General features: G+C 43.5%; 1 protein-coding gene across 1 annotated transcript in view; it reads left to right on the top strand.

The window, feature by feature from the left end:
- Qrsl1 (glutaminyl-tRNA amidotransferase subunit QRSL1) overlaps positions 1-6640 on the top strand; it is a 33615-nt gene extending 26975 nt beyond the window's left edge. The window contains exons 8-11 of the mRNA XM_021174674.3: positions 1201-1393; positions 2233-2350; positions 4157-4362; positions 6136-6640. Coding sequence (XP_021030333.1) covers positions 1201-1393; positions 2233-2350; positions 4157-4362; positions 6136-6359 — 741 coding nt within the window. The 3' untranslated portion in view covers positions 6360-6640. The remainder of the gene's footprint in view (positions 1-1200; positions 1394-2232; positions 2351-4156; positions 4363-6135) is intronic.
- The last annotated feature ends 11812 nt before the right edge of the window (positions 6641-18452 follow it).

The following is an 18452-nucleotide window of genomic DNA, read 5'->3' as shown; positions in this document are numbered from 1 at the left end:
CTGTGTGTGTGCTTATGTGTCTGTGTATATATGTTTTGTGAGTTTTTTAATTTTTATTTTTATTTATTAAAAAAAATTGTGTATGGGTATTTTGCCTACATGTATATTTGTACCGTGTATGTACCTGGTACCTTTGGAAACCAGGAGAGGGCATCAAATCCTCGGAGCTGCAGCTGTAGATTGTTGTGAGCTATCTGACGTGGGTGTTGGGAGTTGAGTTCACGTCCTTTGGAAGAGCATCTGCTGAGCCGTATTCCCAGTCCTTTCTATTACCTTAAGCCAGATGTAAGTGTATGTGTCTGCATGTGGGTAAATATTCATGGGTATAAGTGCCCATGGGGCCAGAGACATCAGACTCCTGGAGCTGGAGTCACAGGTGCTAGTGAGCCACCTGATGTAGGTGCTGGAAACCAAGCTCAGGTGCTCCCAACTGCTGACCCCAGACTGACTGTCACCTCAGGTACCCTCCTACCTCTATCTCTCAGGTGCTGAAATTATAGGTGTGTACCTCCTTAGCCAATGATATATTAATAATTAATATATTTTAGAAATCTATTAGAAAAATAAATTACCCTGAAGAATAATGTGGTTTCTTAATTTTGGCACCATTGATATTTTATTCTTGAAAGTTCTGTGGTGGAAAACCATCTTTTGCATCACAGAATGTTTAACAGCATCCCTGGCCTCCACCCCTGAGCCATACCACCCCTCACCACTACAGCTCTACAGTCAAAGCATCCACAGACATTATCAGGTGACACCCTACTGTAGAGAATGGCGACTTTAAAAAGACAGTCATCAAGGTTTAGAAGTGAACCTAGTAGACTCCTAGATCCTACGTTGCTGTGGTGTATAGCATTAGGAATGCTACTTCACGTCCCTATTTTCAATACTTTTCATCCGTAAAATGAGGTATGATGACACCCATGTAATGGGGTGTGGAAAGAACCTCTGGAAACTATGAGCAGAGCATTTGGTGAATAGTGAACACGGCAGATATGAGTCCCTATCTGATCACCAAGCTTTACACTTGCATCTGGCTGAGGCTGTCCAGTGTGTGCGTGTTCCCATGCCACCAGCATTTCTAGTCCTGTCTCTCGAGGTACCTACCAGCTGTGTTACCAGTTTTAGTGTATTGCCAAATCCAGATGTTCATGAGTCTATCTAGACTTTGCAGCTTGTGTGTTTTGTTTTCTCAAGGAATATCTAGTACCAGAATTGTCAAGTGAAGTACGGTCTCTCTGGTCCCAAGCTGCTGACCTCTTTGAGTCTGAAGGAGCCAAAGTGATTGAGGTGTCTCTGCCACACACCTGTTACTCAATTGTCTGCTACCATGTCCTGTGCACATCAGAAGTAGCATCGAATATGGCAAGATTTGATGGGCTCCAGTATGGTAAGATGGCTGCTGTGGGCTGCTTAAGGTAGACTCACACACGAGTTACTCTATGACTCAGGAGAGTAAATCAGCAAATCAGTCCTTTTCTCTGTATTGAACTTAGGGCATCCAGCACAGCTCTTCTCTGTATTGAACTTAGGGCATCCAGCACAGCTCTTCTCTGTATTGAACTTAGGGCATCCAGCACAGCTCTTCTCTGTATTGAACTTAGGGCATCCAGCACAGCTCTTCTCTGTATTGAACTTAGGGCATCCAGCACAGCTCTTCTCTGTATTGAACTTAGGGCATCCAGCACAGCTCTTCTCTGTATTGAACTTAGGGCATCCAGCACAGCTCTTCTCTGTATTGAACTTAGGGCATCCAGCACAGCTCTTCTCTGTATTGAACTTAGGGCATCCAGCACAGCTCTTCTCTGTATTGAACTTAGGGTATCCAGCACAGCTCTTCTCTGTATTGAACTTAGGGTATCCAGCACAGCTCTTTTTATGTTTGTCTCTCCGGACTGAAGGAAAGACCTTGAAGGGGTTGTCTCTGTGTGCCCAGCACATGTGCTGTAGTGTCTGACAAGGTGGAGCTCAATCAAAGTGTGTATGGATGGATGAATGCATGAATGCACACATGCATGGATGGACAGATGGATGGAAGAACAACATAAAGTTCTTCCATGGCTATGCTTTTCTCTCCAGGGCCAGTCCTCATTACTAAGTGGTCAGTCAGTCACAGAGCAAATGCAGAAGAACTTGGACAGGAAAGCTCTCCAAGATCCGTATTGTTCACAGTACTATTTCACAGCTGAGCCTTGACTTCTTTCTCAAGTGATGTTTGCCTCTGCTCAGGTCATAGGTCTGGTGTTGATGTGTCCACGGAAGCCATGTACGCCACAACCAGACAGGAGGGCTTCAATGATGTGGTGAGAGGAAGAATTCTCTCAGGAAACTTCTTCTTATTAAAAGAGTAAGACAATTGCTTTTAGAATCTTTGCTTTTCTTTAAACCTTAATATTGTCCTATCTAGTATTTACTGACTCAGTTAGTAGACAACTTTCCTAGATGTCTGAGGCCCAGGTCTGATGCCCAACATCAAAATTATGGATATGAGCGCCTGTGGTCCCATTACTGGAAAGTAGAGGCAGGATTAGAAGTTCAAGGTCATCATCATTGGTTACATAGTGAGTTCTAGGCTAGCCTTGGATGTGAAATCCTATTAACAAAAGAAAAACAAAATAAAACAACAACAGAAAAGCATAAGGATCTGAAAAGATAGTTTAGTGGTAAGGGGCTCTTGCTGCATAGCATGAGGACCAGTGTTTGACCTCAGCGCCTACGTAACACACTGAGCATCCTGTGCATGCCCGTAACCCCAGACCTGATGGGGTGGAGACAGGAGGACCACTGGGATTGCAGGGAAAGGCCAAGTCCCAAAGGAGTAGGTAGAGAGCAATAGAGGAGGGCACTGCGTTTGTATCTCTATGCAGCCATTGGTGAGATGGTGCAGGAAGAGCACATTATGTCCACAGGGTTATAAAAAGAAAAGAAAAGAAAAATCACATGCGTCATCTTCTTATATCTGGTTCTCAATGGGACTGGAGTTGCCATGTCCAGTTTGACACTTGAGGAGCCTAAGGCATTAAACCAGCTTTGGGGCAGCTGGGAGGCTTCTTCTCACCTCTCTGTGTGTCGCTGATGCACGGTTGCATCTGTGTCCACCCTCCCCCAGTCTGCTAATAGTGTTGAGCACCCTCCCTTTAGACTGCTCATAAAACACAGAACTGTAGCACTTGGCGCTTTCCTTGCTTCTGTTGATGGAGCCAGCTTTCCAGGACTGCTTCCTACTGCCTAACTCAGTAATCCTTACACTGTAGGTAGACTGAAACACAGTTCAGACAGATGTGAGACAGGTAGTTATCATCATATACTGTACATCAGACAGATGTGAGACGGTTAGTTATCATTACACTGTAGAGAGACTGAGACATGGTGAGACCCAAGTTTATCATTGCCGCGTATCTCACCCCAAAATAAATGCTTTGGTTTAGCAATATCCCAAGTGGACAGTATTATTTTGTGGTTTTCTGGTAGAACTGCATCTAATAGTGAATTCTGTAGATAAATTCCAGTGATAAACTTTTAAAATAACAATACATTTGAATAAAATTTATCCTCATAAGTTGTTAGAAATCAGCTGGGCATGGTAGCACATGCCTTTGATGCCAGCATTTAAGAGGCAGAGTCAGGCAGAACCCTGAGTTCAAGGCCTGCTTGAGCTATAGAGTTCCAGGAAGCCAGGGCTATACAGAGAAACTCTGTCTTGAAAAACCAAAATAAAAGAATCTTAGTGGTGTGCTGACAGATGTGGTGGTCAGGTCTTTTAATTCCAGCACTATCTAGGGTTTACATAGTGAGTTCTAGGCCAGCCATGCTATATAGTGATTCTCTGTCTCAAAAACTAACACTCTGACTGACCAGCAAGATGGTTCGGTTGCTTACCACCGAGTCTGATTGATTACCTGAGTATAAGTCCTGAGGTGCACACTGTGGAGGAAGGTGACTCTGGCTGCTGTCCTCAGTCTTCTGCTTAGACCCTCTATCCCCTCCTCCCTAAAACATTGAATAAATAAATAATAGTAATAGTGGTCCCTGATTGTAAGGCTAAGGATCCGATGGCTCTTTAATAACCTTAGTGTAAGAGAATTGCCATAATAAAACAAAAACAAAAAACAGAAACCAAGAACATCTTTAAGATATCTGTAATTTTCCACAGAAATTATGAGAATTATTTCGTCAAGGCACAGAAAGTGAGGCGCCTCATTGTGAAGGATTTTGTGGATGTTTTTGAGTCTGGGGTGGATGTCCTGCTAACCCCCACCACCCTGACTGAGGCAGTGCCGTACCTGGAGTTCATCAAAGAAGACAACAGGACACGCAGCGCCCAGGATGATATTTTCACTCAAGCTGTCAATATGGCAGGTGAGGGTTCCCGAAGAATGCTGGGGTTCTCTCCAAAGTCTTAGACATACTCCCTGGTCTTCAATGTGGGTTCTAGCAGGATTGTTTCCTAAAAGCGCCCTCCCCTTCAAGACACCTGAGGGGGATATGTGTGTGTCCGTGCATGTATGCTATATACACATTTTCCTTTTTTTAAGATTTATTTATTTTATTTTTATGTATATATGAGTGCACTGTAGCTGTACAGATGATTGTGAGCCATCATGTGGTTGCTGGGAATTGAACTCAGGACTTCTGCTCACTCCAGCCCACTCACTTATACACATTTTCTTAACCAGTATGCAATAGTTTTATTTTCAGAATATTCAAACTGTTGGGGTTCAGGAATCGCCACACAAACCCTGATCTCAGTTAAGCAAGAAGAGTTTCATGAATGCACACCTCAAGACTGACCATTCAGGACCTCAGAAAGGACTCAGAAAGAGCCTAATTGTGGTGCCAGTCTGTTCTCAGGGCAGGTTATGAAGGGGGAAAAAAAACCCACAAGAACCACAATCAGCTCATTTGTAGGCACAGGAAGTGCTGCCCAGTGGTCAGCTCTGCCTCAAGCCATCTTAGACATAACAGTTCATACTGATCTTTACCTTGATAGGTCCAGGTAGCTTATGGAATCCCTTAAGATTAACAAGCCTCAGAACATAGAGAACACAACAGGGGACGTGGTCATCGTGGCCCAGCTCTGAGTTGTTTTCCTGTGTCAATGACTGTCAGGCATGGAACAAAATGACTACAGCTATTCTTGGGGTGGGAGTGGGGGAACAGATCCCAACAAAACATGAAAGTTAAAGCCTAACGTAAAGAATACTGTGTTTGCCCTTACCTTCATCCATCCTTGTTAATATCCTGCTTTGACTTTCTTCTGCTTTTCTACACATGCTCCCCCACTCCCACCCCACCCAGCACACACTGGATTTTGATGTCTCATTTGGAAAAAAACAAAAAACCAAACCTTTAGACATGACATTTCTCAGCTGAGTAATTTAGCACAAATCTGAGAATGAAGACTCTCCTTCCTAAACACAGTTTCGTCATCTCAAAACTAACATGAGGCCACTTCTGTTAACTCCACTTATTTCCTGGTTTTACTCTTTGTTTCTGAAGGACCTAGATTTTCCTTTTATTACTCCTTTCATGTTTAAAACATTCTTTTAGGGTAGTGATCGGTTATTTTTCCGCCAGTAAAATGAGCCAACTGAAGCCAGATTAGATTATATTAAAGGCAGGTTTATTGGAAAGCTGCTCTGTTCCAGGGAAGTTGCCATGGGGAGAGCAGAGGTGAGGAGGTGAAGGCGAGAGAGGGAGCTTCTGCGGGGAGATGGCGGGAGGGGGACGGGGGGGGGGGGGGCGTGGTAGAAGACTTCTCAAATAACTTAGAATAAAGCTGCAAGTTGGAATCTAATACAGCCATAAAGAGGAAATGGTGGTCTCGGTGAACTGACACACAGTGTCATACAAATTATATGGACAAAAGAACAGATATATATTTATCATAATTGGGGAGATTTGGAAGGTGGCTTTCTTTCATTCTTTTCTTTGCTTCTCCCCCTCCCCCTTTTTCAGACAGGATTTATCTGCATAGCCCTGGCTGTCCTAGAACTCTCTATGTAGACCAGGCTGGCCTCAAACTCACAGAGATAACGCCTGGCTATCATTTGTTTGTTTTAAGCTTACTCTGTCTTTCTTAACAAGCACGGCAAAGGAGGATTCAGCTGATGGCTTCTTTCTCTTCCTCAGGCTTGCCAGCAGTGAGTGTCCCTGTGGCCCTCTCAAACCAAGGGCTGCCAATAGGACTGCAGTTAATTGGCCGTGCATTTTGTGACCAGCAACTTCTGACAGTTGCCAAGTGGTTTGAAAAACAAGTACAGTTTCCTGTTATTCAACTGCAGGGCCTCATGGATGATGGCTCGTTGGTTCTTGAAAATGGAAAGTTAACGTCTGCCTCTCTGACCCAGAGATGATCAGAATCTCGTGCAGTTGCCTGGTAGGATGCTGGGATCCTACGCTGGCCTCAGGCTTGCTCTCTGCCACTGGACTGATCCCCACCCCTGTATCATGCAGTTAAAATGACCCTAAGAAGTGCTGTTCTCTGAGTGTCCGTGATCTCATTCAGCCCTGTGATCAGGGTCACTGTCAACCCCGTCTGTCCTGGGAATCATTTGTTCAAATCGCTATGATGCTGTAAATTGTAATGTTGTATACATTGTATATTGTAATTATAATATTCTATATTAAAATGTTCTATAAACCTAAGTACTGAGTTTTACTATAATACAAAAATACAAGCTCCTAAAAACAATGCATTCTGCATAATTTTCATTTAGAATAACAAATTACAGTAGAATTAAGTTTAGTAATAAATGTCTCAAAATGTGTACGTCTTTATAACCAAGTAACTGACAGGCCGTTCCTTCTGTGGTAGAGGCTGCCTCAGAGCCATGCAAGGCTGGGCAGCTCCTCAGTCAGGCACAAGACTCCTTTTGTTTCTGTAAACAGAGTTTTAAATGACAGAACTTCCCTCTCCTGGTTAAATGTTTGCTCCACTTCTCCCAGAGCCTAAGACCTCAAGGCCAGGACTGTGTCACAGAGTCATCTCCCTCAACCTCAGGGAGGAAGATTCTAAATGCCCAAGTAACACCCAGTGTGAAACGTGTAAGAGTCTTTGGTGAAGATGACAGAGTCGGCATGGAATGCCGCAGGGTTCCTGTGTCCCCGTGATGGTTTTTATCAGTGTTCCCTATTTGGAACCCTTGAGCCCAAGCTAGACGAAATCTAATAGAGTAACATTTGTTACTCATCTGAGGTGTCACCATTGAGTATCTCTCTTTGTTAGGACACTTGTCACCTCACAATTATCAAGCATTCTGGTTTGACACTTGAACATTGTTGACAAATGAAATCAGGAACCTAAGTTACAGTAATACATTTATTTGCTTAGGAAGGAGAGCCTTAAGTATGAAGGACGTTTGGAAATACTGAGGCTGAGCCCCTGGACCACTTGTTAGGAATCCAAGTTGCCTATTGCCTTCATTGACAGTGTTCCCTCTTCTAGGGCACCCTCCCCCTCCCCAATGCTCAGTCTGATTACACATGAAATGGTCCACATGCCAGGCTCACCTGCACTCTTACAAACTCAACCAAGTCCCTGAAAGGAAAAGAATCTATAAGAAAACTACATTATATTTGGCCCTCCACACCCATTGATCCCACACTTACGGTACCACCAACCAGATTACAGATCAAAACTAACTGGTTAGAAACATGAAATTAATTCTAGAAAGTTCCAAAAGGCTTTTCTCTGATCACTATGAGGAATCCATGCAAAAGAGTAATGTGTAGTTATTAGAAATTCCAGGTAACCCAAAAGTTTAAAATATACATGAAAAATATACAAATCTCTGTCATTTTATATAAGGAATCCATTCCCCTCATAGAAATACTTAGATAACAAGAGGAAAGCATCCTGGTCAGAAGAAGTAATGCAACATGAAAACAAGCAGAAAAACAAAACAAAGCTATCGAGGTTGGGTCTGCTGCTATGCATTGTGACTCTAAAGACTGGCCCTGGTTACCTCAGGGACAAGAGAATCTTCACCTAGACTAAGAGGTGCTGTGACTTTGCTCCTTAATTTAAAACGATTGGTTAAATAATGATGCTAGCACCTGATAGCTCAGCAGAAGAGAGGTAGGTGGGGTTTCGGTTCCCGGGATTAGGGTCTGAGGAGGACCACAAGGAAAAAGAAGAAAGTGGAGAAAGGAGACACCGTGGTGTGGGCGAGTCATGAAAACATGGCCACAAGGGCTGGCCAGTTGGAGTTAAAAGCAGCCCGGATGAAACGGTAAGTCATAACTCAGGGTTAATGATAGGGAAGTAGACACTAATGGCTTAGAGGGTTGATATCTGCCCAGCTCTAATGCTTTAAAGGCTTATTAAGTATAAAAGTGTTGTGTCTTTTATCCAGGATCTGAATGATGTAGGGAGTAGCAGAAACTCCATATTGAAATTAGATACTTACTACGACAAACAAACCAAACCAAACCAAACCAAACCAAACCTTCTGCCCAGTCTTGTCTAATTTGGGTTTAGTTGGTTGGAGGATCTTGTTGGTTTGTGTTTGGGGGTGGCAGTTTTGTTGTTGTTTGCTTTTTGCTTTTTTTTTTTTTTGAAACAGGGCCTCACTATGTAGTCATGGCTGGCCTCAAACTCAGAAAGATCCACCAGCATCTCCCTTATGAACACTGGGAATAAATACACGTTTGTTTTTGACACAGTGTCTTGTTATAGAGCTCATGCTGTCCTTGAACTCATTATGTGGCTTAGGCTGAACTTAAATTCCAAATGCCAGGCTTATAGGCTTGTGCCACCACACCCTGCTAGGTCTGTGTATTTGGAAATGGGAAATGGGAAACTTTTGGAGAATATTTACTCTTATGCCTATATCACTTGGCTTCAATAATGAGACAAAACCCAGAAATCATAGTTATTCTAATTCTGAAGGTATTTCCATCAGAAGGTTCAAAATATGGACCAGTTAGGTGGCTCAAGCTCACCCTGAGCTGCCCTGATTCCTTGAATCTGGAAACAGGGAAGTGAAGCAATTCTACTCTCTTGTAGAAGATCCCACTAGCATAAGTGCATAAATGATACCAAATTTGTTTTTCTTTCTCCTCTATCTTTACTGAAAACCTAAGATATCTCATTGTGCCGAGTCATTTTTGGAGAATTTGACTGATGTGATTTTTAAGGTGGAGAGGCAAAAGTTAGAGTCAACAACAGAAGCATGCCAATGTGGAAAAAAAAAAAAAAAACCCGCAATGTGCTTACAAAAGCATGGCAGCCTGACACCAGTAGAGCCAAATGATAGTAAGGAAGTGAGTGTTCCATGGTGGCTCGTACTTAAATTACTAGAAAACAAAGGGGCAGAATGTGGCCCCAGGTCATGTCATGGTGAACATGAGTCATCTAGAAAAAGATGGCATGTACAGAAGAGGAACTTCGAAATAAGCCAAGCCAAACAGTGATGCTTTGATGGAAAGTAGCCTATATAGTTTTTCTGTGTGTGTGTGTGTGTGTGTGTGTGTGTGTGTGTGTGTGTGTGTGTGGCACGGAGAAGCAAGTTCAAGTGTTGAGGTCAGAGAACACCTTTGTGGAGTTAGTTCTTTCCTTCCACAGTAGGTAGATTCTGGACTTTCTCAACCAGGGCCTATACCCACTTGAGCCACCTAACTGGTCCATATTTTGAACCTTCTGATGGAAAGAATACCTTCAGAATTAGAATAACTGTGATTTCTGGGTTTTGTCTCAATATTGAAGCCAAGAACACCAGAGTTGTTATCTTAGCTACTTGTTGCTGTGATAAAATACACATCAAACAAAACTCAGGGGCAAATTTGGGCTCATGGTTTGAGTACAGTAGGTGGTGGGAAGCTTGAAGCAATTAGTCACATTGAGTCCACAATCAGGAAGGAGAAGACAATGAACACGTGTTCAGCCTCATCCTTTTAACACAGTCCAGGGAATGGTGCCAGTCTCCTCTAGGGGGCAGTCTTCCCACCTCAGGGAACCTAATCTAGATAATCCCTCCAGTGTGCTGGAGGCTTATATCTCAGACGGTTCCAGTTCCTGTAAGATGGCAGCCAACACTAAGACCATCACATTTGCCTCAAACTCACAATTCAGCCTCAGCTTCCAGAGCACGAAGTTACAGCTTGCAGTACCGTATCTGGCCACTAGAGGAGCAGGACCGTGAAAAGATGGTTCAAGCTATCAGAGGCCATTTTAGATCGGTATCTTCCATTAATGACTTAAAGCAGTGTATGCCCCAGAACAGAATCATGAGACTTTTTCAAAAGCAAGTGATATTTGTTAACATTAAGTAAAAGAGCTCTTTTTTCTTTCTTTATACTTCAATGGAATATAAATCCAAGGAGAGTTCTAGGCAGTTAGTTAAAAATTCATCATTACTAAAGTATAAAGAGAAATAGTTGAATAAATCAATAATATGAAATAAAATCAAGGGCAGGGAATACAGCTAGGCTTCATACTGTATGGTAGTATAGTGTGGAATTATCCAGACGCTTTCCCAGTGAGGCAAAGTCTCGGGATTTAAACTCAGATAAGCCTACCTGCCTTTGACTGCTGTGGTTGCCTTTGAGCCATAGGTAACACACCCAAGCTTCTTTACTCTGATCTATAAAATACGTGTACAGTCTCTGTGGAGCTGGTTGAATTTAAATGATGTTCCACATGTGCCTAGCATGGTGCCTGACAGACAGGTATTCCATAATGCGTGGTTATCAAACAGTGCCTGAGACCATGGGCTTGAGTGCTTCTGACTGAGACAGTGAGGTAAACTAACTGCATGGGGTCGACTTGTAATGATTGCAAAGCTCATGTACCTCTCTGGCAATCTAGGTCCTCTGGAGAGAGTTTAAAACTAATAGGGGGCATATTTTTTGTTGGGGTACAGGAATCACCCCACACCCCACTCAGATATCCATCTCAGTCAAAGAGGGATAGTTTATTGAACACATACACCCCAGGACTCATCAATCAGGGACACAGGTTAGACTTAGGAGCAGCTTATAAACAACCATAAAAGCTCATGCACAGTTACAGGAAGTGCTTCTGGGCTGTTACGGAGGTTGGTTTGGGTCTAAGCTTATTGCAGTTAACTATACAAAGCAATCCTAACTGACCTTTGTTGTGATTGGCTGTAAAGGAAGGTGAAGGTCAGGGGATTTCAAGAACATCAAAGAATAGACCTTAACAGGATATGGTTAATGATTAACTCCAGCATGGGAAAATTCCTCTGTAACAATGTAAGATGCTTGGCTATGGGCATACAACAAAATGGCTACAGGCATATCAGAAAGGCAATGGCTACCTAGGTCTTAACATTTTTAAATGATTTTCATGTTTTTAATACAAATTGGCTACCTCATGGTGCGGAAACGTGGGGTCTTCAAAGGCCCATGGCTCTGACAACCAAACAAAAAGCAGGGCCAGACCCCTCCTCAGGATGGACATTCCTCAGAAGTGACCATGCCATAGCCTTACAGCGAAAATTCTTTGACAGCTAAATTCTTCTCCGTAAAAATCATGTCCTAATCCAACATGTAGACAGATAATTGAAGCTGAAGAGTACTGTGCAATACTGGGTCTTAGCTACCGTTACATTATCAGAAAAGTTATAAGGGAAAGGTTACTTTACCTTAAAGACCACTGGCATATCCATCAGGAGGAGAAAATGACGTGCCATGAGACATCTAATCATGAGTAATTTCACTCTGGCAAATCCTCCAAGTAAATTAGTCACAAGATGGGCCTACAAGAAAATGGAAAGTGGGTAAGAGAGGGGGAGGATTTCTGCCAAATGATACCCGGCAATTTTAGCATACACTATAGAATATTTTCTGATTTCTCTGCTAGGACGAATACCCTTAAAGTATCCAGAACTGGTTTCAAGACATTAGTCTGCACAGTATGAGGAAGGAGGGCTGGGATCAGAGTTTGAAAACTTACAATAATGAGGTGTTCTCATTTTAATCATCCAGCACTCCGTTAGGACCCTTCCACAGGCAATGTCTGAAGACATTTATCTTTTTAAAGTTACATGCGAATTATTTCTTAGGCGACTGCTTTTATTCACCATGGAAATGGCCAGTGGGACTCGGGCCGTGGATTCAGCATTAGGCGGTTTGCACAGTGAGACACTATAAGGTAAAAATTTGAATTTAGAACTTAATTATATTGGAGAAGGGGAAGAAAATGGGGGAAAATAATGACCTTCATGTTCACCTGGAAAGTGTTCACAACTAGGTGAAGGATGTTAACATCTGTGGGAGAAGACAGCAAGAGTCATTTTTAAGGGCTGAAGGTGAATTCAGTAGCCAACAGGTAATTGATTAAGAAGATGTTTGTGAGACCAGAGGGCAGGTCAGGAGATCTTTGTATTGGATTCTTTTTTTTTTTTTACTCCATATTTTATTCAAATACTTAAGATGCAAGGCAGTCAAGGCCCACCTGGCCACCACCTGTGCCCTACCCCTGACATTTTACAATGCTTGTTCGCCTCATGTATTATTGATCTCCACTCACTGATTACCCAGTTAAATGTATATGTTAAAGTCTGCTTCTCGTGCATATCGTACCTTGAATCTGATAGTTACTGTTTCATGTGCAATTTGCATGCCATAAATTGTACAGACCTTAAGCACATAGTCCCTGAGTTTACCATCTGCACTAACCTATCGGATCCCAGTTACTATCAGTCCATATAGAGACCATTACTATGAGTTCATCGCCCCAGGAAATGTCCTCCCGACTCTCCTGCCCATCTGCCTCGCCCCTCTGGAGGAAGGCACTCTTCTGGTCTCACTCCCCAGCTTGCCTTAGTTTTGCTTGGACTCCATGAGTGTGATCTCCCTTAGGAAAATGCAAAGTTTCTGAGTTTGATTTGAGTTGTCTTTAACAAGTCTTAGTAATTATGAAGAGAACAGATGTTCTGAGTGGGGAGATGGGGGCTAAGAAGGCAGAATGAAAGAGGAGAAAACTCCTATCACCTCACTTTGCACAGAACAGTTTCTTTGGCAAAAAGATCATTTGTGAATCAGGCAGCACTTGGAGTCAGAACAGGTTCAGAGGTGTCAAGCTTGTAGAGGCTGGATGCAGAAGCAGAGAGGTGTCCTGTAACACTAACCTGGGGCAGCATAAACAAGCATCTACTCACCCCAGATAGGATGCCAGTGACCGACCAAAGAACTGATTCCACCAAAGGCCAACTTGATGAGCCAATGGGTGACTTACAGAAGCATGGTTGAGCGTTACCACAGAAGCACAACTGACCCAGAGACACATCACCAAAACCCACCCAGCGTGGTTGGCAGCTCATGAAGGCTGGAGGCCCCAGAGCACTGAGCATTGATGAAAACCAGTTTATCTATTGAGTTTTTGTGAGTTCTACCTTTGATGTCATGTGTACCTGTTTTTATGAGTTAGTAAACAATATAAAGAAGGGCTCCAACTTCTTTTAAATATACCACAATTAACCCAGTACCTGCCCTCAAAATGTTTGTTTGTTTGTTGTTTTCTCTCTGTGTGGCTCTGGCTGTCCCAGAACTTGCTCTGTAGACTAGGCTGGCCTCAAACTCAGAGGTCCACCTACCTCTGCCTCCTGAGTGTTGGAATTAAAAGCGTGCACCACCACTGCCCAGTGCCCTCACTATTTTTCACTGTTTTTTTTTTTTTTTTTTAAATCTAACTGCTTACATGACTCAGGTTTTATTTTGGGACCATCTTCCTTGGATTTTTGTTTGTTTGTTTGTTTGTTTCTCAAGGCAACCCTAAGTAAGAAAAGTGGTACCTAGAGTTTAGCTCCTGCCTCACCTTCTATCTACAGGTATCTCACACTCTAAGGCAGTTGGCAAACCTTTACAGAACGGGAGCCAACGGTGGGAGAGGCAAGACTCCCAGGCTTGTGACCCAGGCTTGTTACATTGTCTCCATTCCTGCTGACATCACCTCTGCTCCACACAAAAGTGCCCTCTCAACACATCTGCAATACAGTCCTGGTAACTGTAAATTTTCTTTATCAAATATTCCTTGACCTTTCTGCTTCCAGCCCCCCTGTGGTTTGGGGTCTCTGAGGGTTAGTTTGCCTCTTGTGCTGAGAGTGCTATTTGTATATTGATGCTCTGAGGGCTTCTTTTCTGACAACAATGCTCAGAATGATGGCTGTTCATTACCTCCGACCCCTGAGTAACTGAGTTTACAGCATTTCTCTGTTAACCTCCCCGCTGCCCCTCTTGTGCACAGTATAAATCTAGGGCGCTTGTTGGGTGTACTGCCACTGAGCTACAATCCCTTGCTGGGACAAAAGATGTTGTGAAGAACAAAGTGCCTTGTAGAATTCTCAACACAAAGACTTCAGAAGCTTCATGTGTGTGTGTGAGTTTATCCCACACACCAAACAAGCAAGTGAACTCTAGCTGTGGAGACATACTCTAACCAGAGCATCCTCTGATCCCACAGGTCAAGGGCTCAGTCTCCACAGCTGCCTCCCTGGTGCCCCACCTCCCCCACACACAAGCTCCAATGCTTTTTACCTGTGCTTCTAGCCTTAAACCCCAGAGTTCCCACAACCTACGGTTTAAGTTCGAACAAACTGCTGGGGCTTCGCTCCAAATCAACTGAGCACTGAGCATCTTTACTGATTGATTGTGAAGGATACTGCAGATAGATGATAAGGTGGAGTGGTGCCCACACAAGGCACAGGGAAGGGCCCGGAGCTTCCTGCTCCTTCCTCCCAGACTCTCATAAGCTCAGCTATCAGCAGCTCCCGGCCCCTCTCCTTAAAGACTCTTCTGGAAGTTGAACAGCACAGACAGACACGGCTGCTAGAGCCTGGGAGCTCCCTATTTGCCTTGGCCTCTCTGCAGCTCTCCTTCCTCCCAGTATATGGAGGACCCCTGTGGTATCTCCTGGGACCTACTGTTTATCACTGGACAATGATAATTCAGAGAATTTCTTTATAGCTACAAGACAGAAATCTGAGGAGTTTTTATGCTATGGCTTGGGTGACGGTTGATCTTGGTTGTCAACATGACTACATTTGGAATCAACTAAAACCCACAGAGCAGAAGAACCTCCCTAAATCTGGGCCACACCTTCTGGTGGCAGTATAAAGGACTGGGAAGAAGGACACTTTTGCCTTCTGCCTGCTTGCCCTCATTCTCACCAGCAGCTTAATCTCTCCTGCAGCTGAGGCATTCCCGTATGCCGGAGACCACCTGAGACACCCAGCCTCGTGGACTAACAATCAGATACTCGAACATTACATCAAGAGGTAGCCATGTGGGATTAGCTGGACCACAGCCTGTAAGCCACTCTAGTAAAGTGTTTGTGTGTGTGCATGTATATGTACGTGTGTGTGTGTGTGTATGTTTTGTGTATGTGCATGTGTGTTCATTCTATCAGTTCTGTTCCTCAAAAGAACTCTGACACAGATTACAAAGACAAATTAGTTCCTATGACCTGCCTTAGCTAGGGAATCTAAGATGGGAACCATAGTCAAACCCCTAAAGGTATATATCACAACATACTTGATTTCCACTAAATACTCTTTATGCCACTCAATTTGTTCAGTATATGGGTTAACTTTGAAATTTTTGCCTTGCTTATTTTATCTGAGAATGGGGTTTGCCATGTTGTCCACACTGCTCATGGATACCTGAGCTCAGGAGAGCACTTCCATGTTAGAATTGCAGGCAGACACTATCATACCCAGCTAAACTATTTTGGAACAAGTCAAGTAATTTAAAAAATCAATGAGGCTGGAGGAACGGCTGCACGATTTAGAGCATTTGTTGCTCTTGCAGAGTACGTGGGTTCAATTCTTAGCTCTGATATGATGTGCAGTACCATCTGTAGCTCCACTTCCAAGGAATCCAATGCCACCTTCTGGCATATGCTGGCTTCAGGCACACGCATGGCATGTACATACATGCAGACAAAACACTCACACATACAAAATAACTAAATTATTAAAAAATCCCCAAGCCTAAAATACGAAAAACTGCATTTTGCCACCTTATTTTCATAGTGGCAAAAATCTATGGGTGCTAGTTTCAGGTTTTGTTGTGATAAACTTGTGGAGAGGATTAGAGTTTAGCAATTTACTTACTAAGTGTTTCCCAACAGATATAATGGAGACCTGACACGAGCATAGTTAGTACCTGCTAAAAAACAATTTTCCACTATTTTAGAAAATCAGACTGGGTACTTTGGCACGCAGCTATAATCCAGCACTTGGGAGGTAGAGGCAGGAAGATCATTAAGTCAGCCTAGGCTACATAACAAGTTGGAAGTCAGCCTGGACTATTTGAAACCCTGTCTCACAAAACAAAGCAAAACCAGAGACAGACAGACAAACACACATACACAGAGAGAGAGAGAGAGAAAGAGAGAGAGAGAGAGAGAGAGAGAGAGAGAGAGAGAGAGAGAGAGAGAGACAGAGACAGAGACAGAGACAAAGACAGAGACAGAGAGAATGTGGCCTATAGAGATTCTACAATGTAAAACTAAAGGTGAGCAAGACGCTGAAGAACAGAAAGCGTCTAGTGTGTAGTCGTCTCTTAGTATACATGGGTTCTATAGCTATGCTCTAGTCAACCATGGCTGCACATTTTACAAAGAGTAATTGCTCCAGTACTGAACTGGCACAGACTTCTCTTGTCATCATTCTTTAAATATATCTGTGTATGTAACATTCACATTGTATCAGGCACAGAAAGTAATCTAAAGGGGATTTCTAGTTTACAAGGGTGTGTGTAGAGGTCAGTTACACACACTAAGTCATTTAATATATGGGACTTGAGCATGGTTTTAGTCTCTGCAGAGGTCTGAAGCTAATCCTCATATTTTCCGAGGGACAGCTCTAGGTGGTCCCATTAGCAGCTAACACTGAAACTCCTGGGAGCCTGCCCTCCCCCCCCCCCTCCCCGCTTTTTTTTTCCTTAGGAGCAACACCAGTCTTGTTTTGAAGTGTCTAACGTTAAACTCCAACACAAATCATATCACATCTGCCAACAGGAAGGGAATGTCTGCTTCATTGACGTTCTGTGACCTTTCAAGCAATTTGGATCTTTTAAAAGGCAGCGTTTGATTTTCGGGATATTAATATGATGTTCTTAAAACCTGAAGGAATTATTCTAGGTCAAGCTTACTATCTGCCAAAGAAGACCCTAGAAAACCCTTGTGTGGAAAAATATAGCTGCCAAGTGATTAGATTTAACCTTTAAATAATCCTCGCTTTCTTCCCTTTCTTATTGCTTTGATTGGTTCTTTGGGAATTTTGTACAGTGAGTTTTGATTACTTTCACCTTCCCCCACTTCCATTCTCACCCAACCTTATGCTCCCTCCCCCAATCTAGGCCAATTTGTGCTTGGATCTGGATAATCTACCAGGGGATACACTTTTTTACTGTTATTGTTTTTTGAGGCAAGGTCTCGCTACATAGCTCTGCCTGTCCTGGAACCCATTCATAGACAAGGCTGGCTTTGAACTAACACCTGCTCCTGCCTCCTGAAGGGCTACACTCTTGTAGAAAACTGACCCTTCCCTTTCAGTAGCTAGCAGTTGGCAATAGTTCCTCGGCTAGGGGTGGAACTTCATGCCCATCTCCCATCTGGCTTGGGCTCGTACAGCCTTATGTATGCTGTCGGTAGCCACGGTGAGCACATGTGTGCTGTTCTGCTGTGTTCAGGGACACTGTTTCCTTGTTATCACCCACCACCTCTGGCTCTTAGCAATCTTCCCATTCCCTCTTCCACAATGACCCTGCGCCTCTGGAGGAGGGAATGGTATACATGTTCCTTGTAGGGCTGAGCTTTCTACAGTCTCTTATCTTCTGCACTGTTAGCCAGTTGTGGGACTCTGTTGATCATTATGATGTTTTAGTACTATGCCAATTTCTCAGAATAATAGTTGAGTGACTCTAACAGGCCCAAACATGGCCTCCCCTCCTCTCTCCTTTGCTAAACCACTAGTCTTCCTTATCTAGCCACTTCCTCATTCCTAAAACTGGCCACCAAGACCCGGCTCCTTATCAGGCTACTTCCTCATTCCTGAGGCTGACCACCAAGGTCCAGCTATCAAACTTCCCTGTCTAGCTACATTAACTAGCATGTCCACTCAGGACTTACCAACTCATCCTAGCACGGACTTCTTTCTCTTTTTTCTCCTTAAAAGTCACCCCTGCCAAGTCACCTACCGCTGTTTCTGTCTGATTCAGATTCAGCCATTGTAGCTCCATCTTGCTTGACAAAGGATCTCTTTGTGTTGAAAACTGGTGTTTGGGCATGATCTGTGCTCCACGGCCCAGAAGAGAGCACTCCTTGATGCGGGGAGGGGGTGAGGGGATGTTCAATAGTAATAGGTTCTCTCTATGGCCTATGACCTGTCTGACCACAGGTTCTCAGCCTGATAATAGGCCAGGTATGAGCTCCTCCTTGTGGAGCAAGCCTGAGAGAGTGGTTGGTTACACCCATGACA

Source organism: Mus caroli, unplaced genomic scaffold (assembly GCF_978045245.1).
Source record: "Mus caroli unplaced genomic scaffold, Mus_caroli_1 scaffold_9, whole genome shotgun sequence".
Taxonomy (NCBI): Eukaryota; Metazoa; Chordata; class Mammalia; order Rodentia; family Muridae; genus Mus; species Mus caroli.
Note: the sequence above shows the minus strand (reverse complement) of the source record. Positions and strands in the feature narration are given on the sequence as shown.